The sequence below is a fragment of the Megalops cyprinoides genome, chromosome 5 (genome assembly GCF_013368585.1).
Source record: "Megalops cyprinoides isolate fMegCyp1 chromosome 5, fMegCyp1.pri, whole genome shotgun sequence".
NCBI lineage: Eukaryota > Metazoa > Chordata > Actinopteri > Elopiformes > Megalopidae > Megalops > Megalops cyprinoides.
Window position 1 is genome coordinate 12916841 of NC_050587.1, and position 17719 is coordinate 12934559.

General features: G+C 42.7%; 1 protein-coding gene across 7 annotated transcripts in view; it reads left to right on the forward strand.

Moving 5' to 3' along the window:
- add1 (adducin 1 (alpha)) overlaps positions 1–17719 on the forward strand; it is a 42818-nt gene that overhangs the window by 18528 nt on the left and 6571 nt on the right. For 3 of the 7 annotated variants that reach the window (XM_036529289.1, XM_036529292.1, XM_036529293.1), the window contains exons 3-15: positions 191–353; positions 530–681; positions 1459–1539; positions 2759–2908; positions 4241–4384; positions 4471–4569; positions 4766–4939; positions 5216–5560; positions 9346–9441; positions 9911–10000; positions 15033–15189; positions 15996–16286; positions 17097–17180. In XM_036529289.1, the coding sequence (XP_036385182.1) occupies positions 191–353; positions 530–681; positions 1459–1539; positions 2759–2908; positions 4241–4384; positions 4471–4569; positions 4766–4939; positions 5216–5560; positions 9346–9441; positions 9911–10000; positions 15033–15189; positions 15996–16286; positions 17097–17180 (2026 nt within the window). Of the gene's footprint in view, positions 1–190; positions 354–529; positions 682–1458; positions 1540–2758; positions 2909–4240; positions 4385–4470; positions 4570–4765; positions 4940–5215; positions 5561–9345; positions 9442–9910; positions 10001–10111; positions 10130–13076; positions 13164–15032; positions 15190–15995; positions 16287–17096; positions 17181–17719 lie in introns of all 7 variants that reach the window. The other 4 variants (XM_036529290.1, XM_036529295.1, XM_036529294.1 and 1 more) reach the window with 3 other exon arrangements.

Genomic DNA, 17719 nt, shown 5'->3' on the forward strand with positions numbered 1-17719 from the left:
AAGAGAAATATATTAAAGTAGTCTTTTAATCCAAGAATGATGGTTTAAAATGTGTAAGACTTTTAATCCAATAATAGAGTTGTTCTGTAAAAACTTTAGGGTGGTTACTGTAGGAGAAGAGACTTCAGCTCTGTTAATTGAGATCTGGCTGTTCAACAGCACTTTGACTCCTGCTGTCTTGTAATTGCAGGCCTTCTGTGAAGAGCTGGAGACAATGATCCAGGACCAGCTGAAGAAGGGGAAAAACCCCACCAGCTTGCTTGCCCTACAGCAGATTGCCGACTACATGACCACCAGCATCCCCACCATGTACCCAGCAACACCTCAGGGGGGCATGGCTGCCCTCAATATGAGTGAGTCTGACCCTATCCCATCTCCACTCTGAGCCCTTAAACATGAGTCATTGTGGCCCTATCCAGTGTACCTTTGAATATTCCTCAGCGTGTGCCTGTCCCATAGTAGGGACACCCTGCAGGGTGTTAAATGTGCCGTGCCCTCAGACAGTGGTGTCATGGCGGCTGTCTTCCAGGCCTGGGCATGGTGACCCCGGTGAACGATCTCCGCGGCTCAGACTCCATTGCTTACGAGAAGGGCGAGAAACTGCTGCGCTGCAAGCTGGCTGCCTTCTACCGCCTCACCGACCTCTTCAGCTGGTCACAACTCATCTACAACCACTTAACAGTAAGCCTCTCTAACATGACAGGATCACTGAGCATTACTCAGGCTTTTTCAGCTTTAGTTTTCCTCAACTTAAAACAGGCCTTCCTGGACATGGTCCATAACAAACTCAAAAAACAACCTCGCTATTGGTAGATTTATCGGCTGTTTTAGCAAGGGACTATTCACATGCTTCTGTTCAAAGGTTATATAATTAAATGCCTGGAGCCTAATGTTGGAAACTAAATGGCTGGCTTTTCTTTAATTACAGTGAAATGTAGATGCGAGAGTAATAATGAAATATTTTTTGAGACCGATTTTCATGGAGATTCACTGCTCTTGGCTGGAGTGAGTTGTGTACATTCCCCTGCTCAGCTTTTCTGTAATTACTTTAGGTGCACCAATGGGCATGATTACTACCTGGAAGCTGACAGGTCAAATGGACAGAATGATAGAGAATGAGGCAGGGGGATATTGGATGTTGGAGGCATTTAGTGATTGAATAAGCCTGTCCAAATCCAATAAATCTGCTTTCAGATCAAGCTGGCAGTTGAACATACAACCACATTTAATCATTTCCTGGTTTCTCTGACTCATATTATTTTATGTTGATGCTTGACCGCAAAATGTCTATTTCTCTGCTCCACAGAAGCTTTTGGTGTGGTTTCCGTGATGAGCAGATTTGAACACCAGACCTGTGTGACAGTGTCCTTTGCTGTAATGCCCATGTGTGCTGGCTGCTGTTAGACATAGTGGAGTGATTATTTCGCTCACATCTTATCCGCCTGGCTTATCTCGCAGGTCAGACTGAACTCGGAGCAGGAGCGTTTCCTGATTGTCCCCTTCGGCCTCCTGTACAGCGAGGTCTCTGCATCCAGTCTGGTAAGAGCCCTCCTCAGCAGTGACTCAGCTGTGAAATAACCTCTTATTCCAGTCACAACCACAGCTGTCTTGTCCTCCAGCATTTAGAAGTGGGGTGCTCTTTATTGGGAATTCCATTCATTCATGCAATGGGAATTTATGAAGAATAATTTCAGAACTTGTCTGTGTTCAGACCATTACGTATGCAAGTGAGAGTTGCAAATAATGTTACTAGTTTCATTTTTGGTAACATGATGCAGAGTTTGCTGATACCATAATCTTCCTGTCGGAAGGGGAAGTGTGAACTCCTGACTGATAAGGTCATTTTGGCATCAGGCTACACGGACAACACTTAAGCCCTTTAGTCTGCCAAGCTTGGGGATGATGTTTGTTTGGTCTGGTGAAGGTGGTGATGTAAGATGTCTGCACTTGCTCAGTTACACTTTAATCTTGAAGGTACAGTAACTTGCGTGTGTGTGTGTGTGTGTGTGTGTGTGTGTGTGTGTGTGTGTGAGAGAGAGAGAGAGAGAGAGAGAGAGAGAGTGAGAGAGAGAGAGAGTGAGAGAGTGAGAGAGTGAGAGAGTGAGAGAGAGAGTGAGAGAGTGAGAGAGTGAAAGGACTTAAGAAATCATATGCGTCTCCATTGGTTTTCTACCATGTGTTTGCATTAGAAATCTCTTTTTTGATAGTGGCTTTGAATGAAGAGGTGCCGTTTTAAATTGAGTGCAATGATCTGTTCCAATTTACTTTGTTTCTAATTGGCTCCTCTTCAGCTTTGACCTGTTTTGGTTGTGGCTTAAAAATGTACCTAAATTGAGTATGTACCCTGGTGAACATTAATATTTACAGCATTTTAGATAAAAGTACATGAATGTGTCAGAGCATCAAAGGTTCAGTTTTGCAACCATTTTGTTTTGTCTAATGCAAATTCAGCTTGCTGTGTATTGAGTATTTCTATATTGTTCTAGCTGAATTTGGCTTTCAGAGATGGGATATAGCCTATTCAGCCAAGATTCAAAGTTTACTGTCCTTCAAAGCAAGACATGTGTCTCCACAGCTCAGCATTAATTCACAAAATGAAAGAGAACAGAGTGCACTACAAGTCATTAGTGGATAAAGTTGCATGGCTTTATTGAGATGCTGGATAGCCGTAGGAATGAAATTCTTGACAATATGTGCTTTGTTTGTCATAGACTGTGCTCAATCAGGTCAGATTAATAATCATTCAAACTCATTTCAGGTGAAAATCAATCTTCAAGGGGAGATTGTGGACCGAGGGAGCACCAATCTGGGGGTGAACCAGGCCGGATTCACACTCCACTCAGCCATTTACGCGGCTCGGCCCGATGTCAAGTGCATCGTGCACGTCCACACCCCCGCCGGAGCTGCGGTACGTGCTCATCTGTCTGTTCTGGCAGCAGAACTTCCTGTCAGCAAAGCACGGGCTGTCCAATCAGATGGTCTCCATCCCCTGCAATTTCTACAGTTGTGCAGAATCTTTGAATTCTTTTACAGATATACTATACTTAGTGGGCATGCTTATTTGGTCCATAATTTCACCACAAATGCATTGAACAAGTAACTTCTGTCACATTTCAAAGCAGGCCGAAAGCCTGTTCCAGACACTCAGTCTCAAATATGCAACTTGAACTCGAACTTTCAAAGTACAGCTAGAAATATGAGATGTGGATTTTACATGAAAGCAGACTAATTTTTTTAAATGGCTGTTTGAGTCAAAGCAATGTGTATTGGGTCAGTCACCCCTTGGTATTTACAGATAGCTCCAAATGCAAGTTGCTGTAAGAAGAAAAGTTTTCTAGCGAGTGACGTGCAGGTCAAGACAAAAGCGTTTTGGGTCACACTTGACTTAAAACATTCATACAGTGATTATTTCTGTATAAAAGTTATACTTTAACAAATAACATCAAAAATAAATAAAGGAACCGGCCTCCTTCTGAAAATATTTTGAGATAAATACAACATGGTATTGTATTTACGTATTTACGTACGTATATGGTATTGGAATTACAGGGAAAAAACAGCAAATAAATCTGTTTTTGTGTGTTCTACATACAAACAAGATGTTAAATGCTGGAGTGAGTTTCTGGTTACCTTTATACTTTAGTGGTGCTGAAAAAAGATCACTTCTATATGTTAACAAGGTGTAGCTATTTCTGGTATTTACAGGTTTTAAAGATGCAGTTTCTGACTAAATAAGCAGTAATGTTATTGGTTACCTAATTAAGGGGCTCTGGTGGTGGTTTGAAGGTTTGGTTTAGCTAGGGTGGATACCAGATCTTTGTGGGTCCTAAGACAGGGGTGTCCAAACCTCTCCTGGAGAGCCACTTGTCCTGCATGTTTTAGATCTCTCCCTGCTCCAACACAGCTGATTCAAATGATCAACTCGTTATGGACTCCTGAAGCTGCTGAATAACAAACTGATCATTTGAAGCAGCTGTGTTGGAGCAGGGAGAGATCTAAAACATGCAGGACAAGTGGCCCTCCAGGAGAGGTTTGGACACCCCTGTCCTAAGAAGACCTGCACAAGATGCCAGCTCAGAGCTGCAACCCAATAACATCAACAGAAATGCACAGAAGGAAGTGGAGCGCAAAGGATGGGGGATTTTCTGCATAACAGTTGTAGCGCATTATCACATTATTTAACGTAGCAGAGTGAAGTAACCCTAAATTCACAGCGCCCCCTGTCTGTCGGCTGTCTCAGGTGTCGGCCATGAAATGCGGCCTGCTGCCCATCTCTCCAGAGGCGCTGTCCCTCGGGGAAGTGGCCTACCATGACTACCACGGAATCCTTGTGGACGAGGAGGAGAATGTGCTGATACAGAAGAATCTGGGTCCCACAAGCAAGGTATGATTTGAGGAGGGATCCTCCTGTTCTCAGTTTCACATAGGACAGACATGTACAGGGTGCTGATCTGTACTGTGCATTTCCAGGTTCTTATACTGAGAAACCATGGACTGGTGGCCGTTGGGGAGACTGTGGAGGAAGCCTTTTACTACATTCATAACCTGGTCACTGCTTGCGAAATTCAGGTACGGTTACAAATATTTTGTTTCACAGTACCCCGAATGATGCTTACTAATTTGTTTCACTGTGTCTTTCTGAAAGAGGGTTTGAATAAAGAAATGAAAGCCCCTGGGAAAAAATTAGTAAAGGTTAATGCAAACCCATATTGACAGCTTTTCTTCTGGCCTGCTCTGTGTAACAGTGTCCGTCTTGTTCTGGCAGGTGCGCACTATGGCCAGCGCGGGGGGTCCTGAGAACCTGGTCATGCTGGACCCAGGGAAGTACAAGGCCCGGCCCCGCTGCTCCGAGCCCGTCGGCGATGGCACCAGCTCCCATCCCAAGTGGCAGGTCGGGGAGCAGGAGTTTGAGGCACTCATGAGGATGCTGGATAACCTGGTAGGAATGCTGGGACATCAGTGCCCCTTGCTGTCTGTCCTTCAAGTGACCATTATAAGAGGGACATGTGAACTTGCACTGGTGGTATTTTCAACTTTCTCAGGGCTTTTTTTCCTTTGGTACCAAGGTCAATTCCAGTCCAGCCATATCCATGTGTTTTGTGTCTGTAGGCCCCATATTTGAAAAGATGTCCCCACAACCTCCCATCCCTACTCACTTACGCAAAATCAACTGCTACAAAATCATTTTTCAATCAAATTTTTCTTGTCTCCCCAGGGGTACAGAACAGGATACCCCTACCGGTGCCCTGCGCTGCGTGACAAAGCTAAAAAGTACAGTGACGTAGAGATCCCCCCGTCCGCCACGGGGTACTCCTATGCGGAGGACAGTGAGTCAGGCGCGCGCTCTCCTCTCAAGCACAGCTTTCAGAGGCAGCAGCGCGAGAAGACTCGGTGGCTCAACTCGGGCCGGCCCGACGAGGCCTATGAAGAAGGCCCGGACGGCGGCAGCCCCAAGGCGAAGACTAAGGTGTGGACGAACATTACACACGATCACGTGAAACCCTTGCTGCAGTCTCTCTCGTCCGGTGTCTGCGTGCCAAGCTGTATTACCAACTGCTTGGTCTGTGCCTACCTTATTGTTCATAGTTAGATGTACAGCTACTTGGGGCAGCTGGTTGGCACCTGAAAGGCTCTGGGGACAGTACCCACCCTAGCTTCTGTAAAACTAACCCCGATGCCACTGTCTGATTCTAGAAACTTCTACTGTCTCCTTATTCTTCCTCTTAACATTTGCTTGCTCTACTGTATCTTTAAAGAGGTGCTTAATTCTGCTTTCTGACCCTTGTTACCTTTCATCTCTAGCAAGTCCAAACTAAAAATGTTCTTAAAACTGCTTAAGACAGCATTGCATTCTAATGAAGATGTTAATGTGTGATTGCAAAGCCCATAGAGGATTGCAGTAATATAAATTCAAGGCAGTGTTTGATATATTAATTTGCCTCATTTCTGAAAGAACTTTTTGCTCCCTTTCTCTCTAAATTCTCTCTTAAGCAGTTGACTCTGCCTCCTTGCTGTTATTTACTGCTCAGGCACGCCCCTTTCCTCTGGTTCCCCAAAGCCTTAGGGTCTCTGCCTACCAGCTGCCCAGTGCATGTTGTGTTGCATGTGTTCAGATGCATTGTGGGTGCTCTCCTGGAGGTCCGGCAGGGCGTGGCACAACAGATGTGTCCTCAGCCCAAAGTGGGCGTGGCTCGATGGTACTGCTAACCACTGCTGCTTCAGATTTATTTGTTGTTGCAGTTCTTGTTGTTGTCTGTGCTATTTCTAACACTAATGCCGCTTTGCACAGTTAATGGAAGATACAGATTATGTAGGAAGATTACATAAGCAGTCATCATATAAGCTCTTATCTAGGGCTAATTACATTGGTCACATTTCAGTATTTATACAACTGGATATTGTACTTGAGACCTTCTGGTTAAGAACTTTTTTCAGTAGTACAGGACCCCTTTATGAAAGTAATATACTTACATGACACGCCATTTAAAGATTTACATGAAGTATTTAGATCGCTATGCGGTTTTCCTAGAATTGCACTCAGTTACTGCAAAGATAATCGCGTTTAAAACTTGACTATAGACTAGTTCTGTTGTAATGCTAGTACAACTATACAGAAGTGTAGTTCATATTCAAAAGCAATGGCATTACTTGCCCTTTCTCGATAACTCATATGTGAATTAGATTCATGCCTAAAATGATTTATCTGTACCATGACAAGTTAAATGATTGTTGTGACCAGATGATTCAGCGAAAGTGCTATAGTGCTATTTTTGAAATCCATAGCACACTGAAGGCAGTATGTTTACACCTTCTTTGTTTCCGGAGTAAAGCACAGAGAGCTGAAATCATGGCAAAAGCTGTACTGCCTTACCTGTTTTATGGATTTTGACTTTTGATTGCTTTCTTGCCATGCTTCGGTAGTTTGTTCAAGCAGAATCCCCTCTGATAAGTCACGACAGCAGACAATGAGTACGGTTTCTGGAATGACGCAGTGCCTCAGCAAGCATGTGTTGACTTACTGCATTGTTTGACCTCCCTCTGGACGTTACTGCTTATTCTTGTAGCTGTTCCTTCAATCATTCACCTCTGAATCTCTCACTGTAGTGTGAATGTGGAGGGAAAGAGGCTCAAGATCGCTATCGGTATGGAACTGAACTCGGAGAGTCATAGCCTGCTTTTTATGACTCCAACTTCCCCTCCCCTAACTGCCCTCTGGCTATATGAGTTACTTTGTCGTTTCCTCATAAGTTTTATTTGGTAAAAAAAGGAAATCCTTGAAGTGTTCCGAGGCATGAGCAAGTTGTTTAAAAAGTCTTACATCTTTTAATTCTCAATGATTATCTCTTGTGGAAGAGTGGAAAGTGGGCGAGTTGTGTTGTGAGGGATTAAACGTAATCAGTGAGTATTTCATGTCTACATGTCCATCCCATTGACCTTCCTCTTGCCCCATTTGGAAAACCCTCCTTCATTTAACTTTTGATTTTGCACTTTACTTCTGTGCTGCAGCATTTTAAGAAAGGAATGATCCCCATAGCACATGCCACTTTGTCCAGGCCTTCTTTTACCTCCATTTGCTTCCTAGAAAAAGGACATCCACAAAAAGGACTCTCAGATTTGTGAATTTGTGAGAAAGGTAAAGAGGGAAAATGTTCACATAAGTACTTCTAGTTCATTGAAACATCAGTGTGTGAGAATCAAATGAAAGCTTAATGTGTAACTTTTAAGTCATCAATTAAAGCAGCTGTTAGATTTTTTTCATTCTTACACAGTATCTTGAGTAGTAGATATTAGTTACTCTTGAATGATATAACAGCTACTTAAGTGCTTAACCCCAAATAAGGACAATAGGCCAACTGTTGGAATGAATACCCCCGCACAAAGTTTATTTATTTAGGTATTTATTTTTACTGGGCTGAGCACATTACATGTGTTAACATTTGCACAAATTGAGTATTCATCAAATGTGCCTGTTGCCTTCATGTTATATCGTGTTTTATTACAGAAGATAGTTGGCATACGTTAACATTACTGTTCCTGTGTTGTCTTAAATACCATTGTTTCCATAGATATGTGTAATATGTATTTTGTATGTGTATTAGATGTAAAGATGGATCAAAGTTGGATCATTTGCAGCCCTTTCTTTGGACAGAACTCACAACAGAGACCTTTTATGTAACAACTCCGAGATTAAGCATATGGAGCACGAGAGCTTTTGTCACAGTTGTGAGCAAGTGTTTTGTCTCTCCCCTCCGGTCCTGTCCATAGCCTGAGAAACGACTTTGGTGATGCCCACTCATGCTGTGCTGTGATTGGCTCGTTCACTAAGCTTTGCAAGCCAGTGTCATCACCCCACCTCCCATTTCATTTTGTGACGCTTTCAGTTTGCCCTTGGTGTCGAACATCCAACAGCGTATCAATGATGATAGTACTGTTGCCTAAACCTATTTGTAAGTCCTCCTCCAACGGAGGTTTTACCTTCAATCATCGCTATTCTGCCATTGTATTTTCAGTTGTCACGCTAAACCTCAGCAAGCGACATATGGCCCAAACTTGATGTAAAATATATATTTTTTTTGTGTTGAAAAAGATTTTATATAGGGGCAGTGACAGATGCCTATCATCTGTCTCTCCAACCGTGGTTCTAAACATCTTCAAAAGAAGTACTTAGCCCTTCCTACATGACACCCTATTAATACTTGGGAGAACAGAGTAAAGTGAATTATTTTAGATTTCTGTGAAAAGGCACATTAATTTTGTATGTAACTATCTGTAAACATCAAGGAATCCAGTACAAGTTTGACAGCTGCAGCAAATGGATTTCCCAGTGGCTTATGTTGTCAGTCTTTCAGCTGAGTCATTTTATCATCTTCGAAAAAGAAAATAGAACTGAAATAATGATAAGCTTAATTCCAAAGCCTCTTTTTTTCTCAGCAAACACAAAAGAATAGAATGTATTTTAGACTCGTGGGTAATATTTATTCTCTCCTCAGAGTAAAAACAAAAGATGCAAGGAGAATTCAAACTATATACTGACGGGCCTATGAATCACTCAAAGTTATGTGGTATAATTTGATATAATATTGGAACGTATATGTCATTTTTATTCATTGATATCATGCCCTGTTTTTAGATGTGAAATACTAACTCAGACCTGTCCAACCTGAAACTGCATCATCATTGGTTCACTGCTTCCTAATTTTACACTTTTATTTTTTTACTATTCTTTTTTTATCTGAAATGCATGACCAGTTGTTGTATTTCTGTTTTTATTTTCGTGTTTGTTGGTGTTCTCTTTATTTATACCTGTTGTGCATTGCGCATTAACTTCTGCCATGGTGATTACAGTGGACTAAGGAGGAGGGGCTTCGACAGGCTGCGGTGGCCAATCAGTTTGTCCCCCTGAACACAAACCCCAAAGAGGTCCAGGAGATGAGGAACAAGGTCTGTTATCATCGCCAACCTCAGCTGTTTCTTAGTGTCTCTCCACCTTTCATGGGATCGCTCCTCTTCTTCTCCTTTGTTTTGTAACTTAAATATTAGATGTCTTCATGCATTGAAACTATCCACGGATAAAAAAGTAGTCTGTTACCAACACCTTGGCTTGCTTAAAACAGTGGTTTAATGTGCCATTTTGTCTGGTTGTAGAGTGTGTTCAATCTTAGCACAGTGTAGTGCTGTACTTTGCCCTCATACCCATAGAGAAACTGACAGGATGAATAACTGCAGTGGCACTGAGATGAGACCGATTGTTACGCAGCAGTTTCGCCCTGGTTGCAGTTGGCTTGTAACCCCTGAGGATCTTGGATGGAGATGTGTCGCTCTACTCTGAAGACAGGTGGTGGCTCTCAGAAGGTGTGCAGGACTCTGCGTGACCCCCCCCCGCTCTCATTTTCCATTCCTCTCCGTGCAGATCCGAGAACAGAACCTTCAGGACATCAAAACGGCGGGGCCCCAGTCCCAGGTGCTGTGCGGAGCCGTGGTGGACCGCTCCTTTGTGCAGGTGAGCCCCCCCCCCCCCCCCCCCACTCATCCAGCGATACTGAAACATGTGCTCACTCTCCTCCTGGCCACACCCCTGACCAGTAACTATGGCGTTATTCTTTGACCACAGAGAGTTACGGTGTGGCAGGTAAGCAGCAGAGGTGCTGTGTCACCTCGGGTGCCAGGTCGTGTTGTTTTTTTCTGTTTCGTTGGTGTTGTGTACTCAGTTATTTTTGATTTATTTTTTTAATTAAATCCGCTTCAGTGCAGCAGATGCAGAAGTGCATAATTGCTTCTCTTCAACCTGACTTTTGAGTTTGCATGTCTTACATTCTGCTTTTCTGTCCCCCAACTTCTCTTCATTTTGATTCCTTTTTTAAAAGCCACTCATTACTAAGCAGACTTGTGCTCACGTTCATGACTGTGAGTTGGGGGAACCGCAGTGGCTGGTGTTTGGAGTGCTTTTTGCACAGTGTTCATACTGATCCATGAAGTGCCTTTGTTCTCCCGAGTGGTCATGCATTACATCTGCAGTGCAGATGACCTTATCCCAGTCAATGTAGCTTGCATTTAGTATCTTACTCATTTCTACTAAAGGGTATTTACTGGTATAATGGAGACACGGTAATGTGCTCAAGGGTACAAGTGCCCCAAGAGATGCAAATCCTCAGACTGGTTTGGTTTCTTGACCCTCACGCCACACTGCTGCAACTGGTCATCATCGCCTTGTTGAGAGCATGACATATGACGAGTCGATCATTAATAATGCAAATAATGCAAACTTAATAGTATTCTTGAATTTAACTGACTCCTTGCATACACATGACTAGGTTATTATACTGGAAGGTTACAAAGAGCATCAATGAAAGTAGCCCATTTTCCTTGGTTGGTGCTACTACAATGTTTCCCATTGAAAAGGACAGTGTCATACAGTTGGGCTATATCTGCGATTCATATTGTATTACCTCAGGAACAGGAAGGAAAAACGTATGAGCAAACTGCCAGTGCACAACAGGTTTTCCTTTCATTGACAGTGTGATACAGCAATTGGAGTATTAAAAAAAATCTGCCCGTTTGCACTGCTTTTTTTTAGACCGTAGTCCATCTGTCTCAAACACAGGGCCCCTAGTTTTCTGTGATAATAGATTTGCAGACAGACTCCTGGAATTAGGTATGGGATTTCCCCTTGGACATTTAAGAAAGGTTTTGCAGTTTATCCAGTTATGTAATGCTCTTAAATAGTGATATTGGATTGAAAGAGTGATAGGATGCCACTCTTCACTTACCTTTCCAATACATTAGGGAGATGGTCTATAAATTGATTACTTGTCTAAATAACACAATAAAACAATTGTCTAACATTAGCAAGAGAACTCACTAGGTCTCTGCTGGGACCTCATACACATTCTTGCAGCAAGTTTTGTCCATGGTCAGTACTGATGGATAGTTTCTAAGTTTTAGTAGAAACAGTTTGCATTATTAATCCTCCTTGAACATTTCAATGAGTTTTGACTGCTTGTCTCTCATGCTGAGTAACACTGCCAGCTAGCAATGAGAGCAACTGCCAGCTAGCTAACATCATTAGCTAAATTAACTCATTAGCCCCCATTCAATTCGGCTAGCTAGATAGCTACGTAGCTGGTAAAATGGAACAATAGTTGTGTTTGAGCGATTACAGTATCGTCCTCCATCATGTCGTCTACTGCTAGATGGTTGGTGGCTCTCATAGTTGCCATGTTTTGCCATTTTCATTCACTAGCTGCCTCATGTACGCACACAAAAAAGACCCCAGAGTGGATAGAATGAAAACATGTTCTCCCCCTTCTCCCACTCAGCAAAGGCTGTCTCTTTCTAGCTGGATGTGTTCTCTGTTTATTTTATAAATAATTTCTTTGTGCAGGACATTGTGCCTTTTAGTTGCCTTTGTGCCAGACTAGTTCCTAGTTACATAAGGACACCTGCTGTATCTCACCTCACATACAGCTGACAGTGAATGGAAATGGCCAGACGAGCACGGGTACATTCTGCTGCACCTGGACAGGTGTGAGTGGAAATGAGCCTAAAGACTGGAACGAGCAGTCTTTTTTTTCTTTTTTTTTCTTCATGTAAAAACCTATGTTCCCTGTAAGCAGCTGTTTTACACCTTATTTTAATAGATTATAAATTGGGCTTGGATCTTTTCAATTTTGACCGGTAATGACCAAAGCCAAATTTGGGGGACACGGGCTTTCAGCTGTTCCTCACACAGAACCTTGTTTGCAACGTGCCTTTGTGTACCATGTGTCGTCATGGTGTGCAACACTGTATTGTTTTTGTTTTTTTGTTGTTTGTGGCCCAATCTGGTTAGCACTAATGTGCAGCACACCCCCAAAATCAAGTTAGCTAAAGTTTAACAGTATTTTAAACAAAAAGTGTTGCACTGATTGTTTTTTTTTTGTAATGGGATTGAATGTTAATAAACATGAAAAAGAAATAAAATACATTTTAAAAAATGCTAGTCCCAATTCAAAATTTAGTAAAATGTGAGATAGCAATAAGAAAAGAAATTAAAACTGAAACAGTGAATAAAATGCAAATTCTGCTTTAAAGGCTGAATTTGCTATTCTTGTAAAGCAGAATTTGCATTTTTAGGATTGCAAACCTGAGGGGCCCTGCTAATAAGTCAAGGTTTAATGCCACATTTAGTATGCAAATCACTAAGTACACTAACAACCTTCTGAGACCTTCTCCATCAACAGTATGAAGTAAAGCACGTAGCTGAAAATGGAGCTGCCGTGTTTCAAAACCACAAGTGGTTTGACTAGTAGCAGACATTACTCATTTAGCCTGGTGCTTGAGCGCATGACACTGGACCATCTGTGTTACTCTGGCTTTTTTGGAATGCTCTCTGCATGGTGTGTTTATGTGTGTGTGTCTATGTGCGTGTGTGTGCGCGTGTGTGTGTGCGCGTGTGTGTGTGCGCGTGTGTGTGTGCGTGCGTGTGTGTGCGTGCGTGTGTGTGCGTGCACGTGTAGAATACCTTGTTTTTGTGTCTTTGGATAGATGTGGATGACAGGGCCTGGGTTTTGCACTGTTCACCGAGTTTACTATTGCAGGACGCTCCTCTGTCTGACTGTACGGACACTATTGATGGCCTCGATCTCTCAGAGCAGGCCAAAAGCCCTGCTAAGTCTTTTAGAAAGGTACTTACTGTCATAACCCTGCACTGCTTGCCTCTCTCTGATCCATTCCTCTATGTGAATTTGTCCATAACCTTCCTTCTCCTTTGCCCTTCAGTCTAAGTAGCCTGGCAGCATTAGCTAAGCCAGGAAGTAGTCTAGCAGCATTGGGCTTGCAGGAGGAAATAGCTGTGTGATTTGAACAACAGGGGGCATGCTTTTCTCTGACAGTTCAATAAATATTTTGGCAGTTGTGTTTTCCAGTTAATTGCAGTGGGGTCATTTTATGCATGAATGAAGGTCTGAAGTACAGACTGAGTCCATGTGGCTTTATGAGCTGTTTCACTGATTTAGGCTAGAACAAGGCTTGTGATAAAATAAAAAAAAAATCTTATGGGTAAAAAGTGTATTGGTAAGATGATATACAGAGTGAGAGGATACAGATTTGTTCATAATTGTCACGTACTCAAGTTTGCCACCTGGATATCACCTTGGAAACTGTTTAACTGTTCTGGTGATGGGAAACCATGGAGGCAGACTGAGGAAAGAATGGTAGCTGCTGAAACTCTTCCTCTGTGTTTTGCAGAAGTTGACTCCTTTAATCTCACCCTTAGGACAGATGGGTTTTATAACCACAATTTTATAACCTGGTTTATTATAAGCTGAAGTAAAACTGAAATCAATTTAATTGTCCTGTTCAATGTTTTTCTGTGTACAGATTTACATGATTTTCACATTGCATGCACACACAAGCACAGATTTGATTTCAAGTTCCAATTGACTTTGAGTTCCAAATTTTAGTTGAGATTTTTTTTTTCTTACAGACCATTTTTCTGGATTTAATTTTAGTGACCAGCTAACTAAGGGTGTACCTCCCCTTTGTGTTACTGTCTTAGCTAAGGGACGGTGCATGGAACACTTTCTTAAAGTATTTACTCAGTGTTAAGGACAGTGTGCATTGCAGGTGGATGGAATCTGGGCCATTAGATTTTCATGAAGTCTAAACACAGCAAGGTTTAAAATGTCCTTTTCTTAGTTCTTTTGTGGCCTGATAAGTAATATGTTAGTGGCGTTTGTAGATTTTATTACATATAGATGTTACATGAAGAGGAGTGCTGTGCTGCTCTTTTGTTGATGAATGTGGATGTAAATATTTACATCACATATCAATGAAAATTCATGTTTCCATCTGCCTCTGCCAATGAAATTACACAATCTTCTGGCATGCTCTCTAAACCAGACTGGTTGTTCTCAACTCGTTTATCAGTATGGTTGGCACTTTTATACAATGATTTATAACTTAAACATTCTGATTTGATAGCAGATGTATATAGCTTATGACTGTTTTCTCCACTTTGGATACTGTCAGGCTACAGCTCTGCTAATTGTACTGCAGTATTTTAGTATTTTAAAGTTAAAGTTTTATTTTTCTCGGTCAGATAATGCATTAGTGGATTGTGCTGTCCTATTCAGCACAACATTGTTTGACATGAAACATAAAACCTCTTGAGAGAATGTATCTATGGAGGTGTAAATTTGTGTGTGAGTTCAGTATGGGAGAGAACAGTCTAGTGCTTTATGTGAAGGTTATCTCATGACGGCAGATGGAAACAAGGCAATTTACTGCTGGAATCCCCAATGCTAGTCCTGGTCAGCTGTTGCTCAAGTGCTCTAGTTATCTGCAAAAAGTAACAGTCCTATATCTTGTGTATTTTTTCTACTGAGATGAGTGCACCATATGAACTGGTGCATATGTGGACCATGTGTTGACACTTGCAGAATAGGGCAATTTGATTGAGACCAATTTGAATTTTTTTTTATTCAGGTGATTTTAAATTGTGTTTCAAAGAATTGTAAGCCCCACAGATTTATGTTACTGTTTTCACCATGTAGGGGGAGCTGGTGACAGCGTCCAAAGCCATCATCGAGAAGGAGTACCAGCCCCGCGTCATCGTCAGCAAGACCGGACCAAACCCTTTCAACAAGCTGACTGACCAGGAGCTGGAGGAGTACCGCAGGGAAGTGGAGCTCAAACAGAGGGGTCAAGAAGGTATGACGCTCTATAGGGAACACTCAAACTCTGAGAATATGGTGCGCCAAACACCGACAACCTCGCCTACACACTCACAGATGTGGGTCAACTCCCAGATGAATCATCCCCAGTCTCGGAGTGATAAATATAATCTGATAGTCTAGATCGGATCTTAGCCTTTACCATTTGGCTGCCTTTATTATGTGGGTATGACGTTTTCATAGCTCAGTCGTATGAGCATGCATTAGCGTCTTTTTATTGCAGTTCCTTTTGCTTTGCAAAGTGACAGACTATTAGATGATAACTGTGCTTCAGAGAAATTACATGGATTTTTTGTGCATTTACTATGGTGGAAAAATATTCTTGTTCCAAATGTCATCTTTTAGCCACTTTCTGTAAATATGATTTTATTTAAAGAAATTAAATTGACCTTTGTTAACGATGACTTGCTCTTTTTAGCTTGTTGCGAGCATAGGGTTTTTTGCTGAACATTGTTCACTGTGCTGCATTTATAACCACAGACAGTATAATGCGTCAGTGCCTTTGAGCCCTGGAGTTTGAGCCCCAAGCTTCATATTGCAAGCCAAGTTCTTGAAGATTTGAGTTGGACATTTGAATCAAATTTTTCTGACGTGATTAAATGTCGGAGAAATTCGGTCAAGATGCAGGCCAAGTGATGGTCTCATCAGGCTAAGAGGTAATACCTGGCCAGCAGTATTATAGGAGAATCCTTGTACCTGCTGCTGCTCGCAGTGCCATTGGACAGCTGAGGCAGCCCTAGGACCTGCAGTGGGCATGGAGGGAAACTGTTGTGTTGCATTCAGCACAGGGGGAAGAGGCCTGCACCACGTACCTCTCTTGCCCCTCAGAAGTGCCCACACTGACCCTCAGTCAAGACGAGGGCGAGGAGCTTCCTGTCTTTGAACCCCCTGCCGCCCCCTGCTCCTCTGCTAACTCCATCCAGGGCACGAGGGCGGAGTCCGGCCAGGGCAGCACGGCCTCTAGGACGCCCATGCCGGGCGAGGGGGACACGCTGGACTCGCCCCACAAGGAGTTTCACATTGCCGTCCTGCGTGCACTGAGCACCAACTCGGAGCTCATGAGCGAGGCTCCAGGTACTGCAGAGGGCGCTGTGTCCTGCATACTGGAGTCGCCGGGGTTGAGCCTGCACCCATCCCTCCCATCCCCCCCCCTCACAAAACTCCCACTGTCTGTCCTCTCCAATAATCTGCCCTGGCTTCTGACCCCCCTCCCCCTCCCGGTGTACCCCTTCGGCGATCCGATCTTACTGCTTAACCATGGGATCCTGATGGTGATTGTGTTCTCAACGGGATGTTTCTCTGAGATTGAAAAGGACACAATCATGCTGCTGTGGGGGCAAAACAAGGCCTGTCCTCCTAATATGGATCATTGTCTTCTGGGGTTTGTTTGTGAAACCTTACTAATAAACTCCCTGTAATCTTCGATCAGAGTCCTCTCCGAGCTCCACTGACAGTCTGAGTGGTTCTTTGGGGCAGTGGTGAACTGAGTCTTGGCATGTGGGGTTAACTTGATTTTCTGCCCTCTAATCAAAGCCCGTGTTCTCTTCTGTGCGGTGTGCCCTGTGTTTCAACTCTTTACTCAATGCTGAGGTAGGGCAATACTCAGCACTTCAGTTGTTCCTTTTACAGAGTCCAGTAAGATGAATGCTCCTTGAATATGTACTTGAATATATGTGTATCTCTGCCGCATCGCTACAACTTCATGCTCTAGGCAGATGTGTGGTATGATAAAAATGAAGCTGCATTTTGGTTCCAATGTAAATCTTATAAACAAAACATTTCATCTAACAGGGTTGTGTTTCATGAAGCCAAATTACTGAAATCAAAATATCTATCTAGGCATGATTTCAGGTCATTGACACCTGTCATGTGTTGTATCCTCAGACCAGTTACAGGACACTGTGGAAGAGGTGAAAGGTCAGAGCCCGACCTGCACCCCACCCAGCACCCCAGTCAGAGCAGAGGAAGGTATGTCACTCCAGGTTGTTTGGGTCACTGCAAGCATGGCTTCTACTACAGTGTGCCCCAAGGGTCAATATAAGGAATGCCTTGATACCTGTCTGTGTCTCTCTGACAACTATTCCTTAACAATTGTAAGTGGTTGGTACCCTTTGTGTGTAATAATAGGCCAAGAGGTGTTCAGTTTATTTTTTATTTTACTCATTATTGGGTGTTATAGACATATTGCATTGGTATTTTCAGATACATATAAATAAATATTGCTTCTTATGTTATGTATAAATTTAAGTGAAATAGGCATTTTATTGCCATTGTAATAGTGATAGTAATAGTAATAGTTGTGTATTTGAGAAACCCCAATCAAAAGTAATGAGTGTTTAAGGTATTCTGATTATGTTTTGCACAGATGGAACATGCATAGACACATAGATACATGATGCACATCAATATTTCTGGCATACACATTTATTTGTTTATAAGGTGTCAGGGCTCGGGCAGGGACTTAAGCGCAGACTGGAAGGCAGGATGCAAAAGCGAGTTTATTTAAT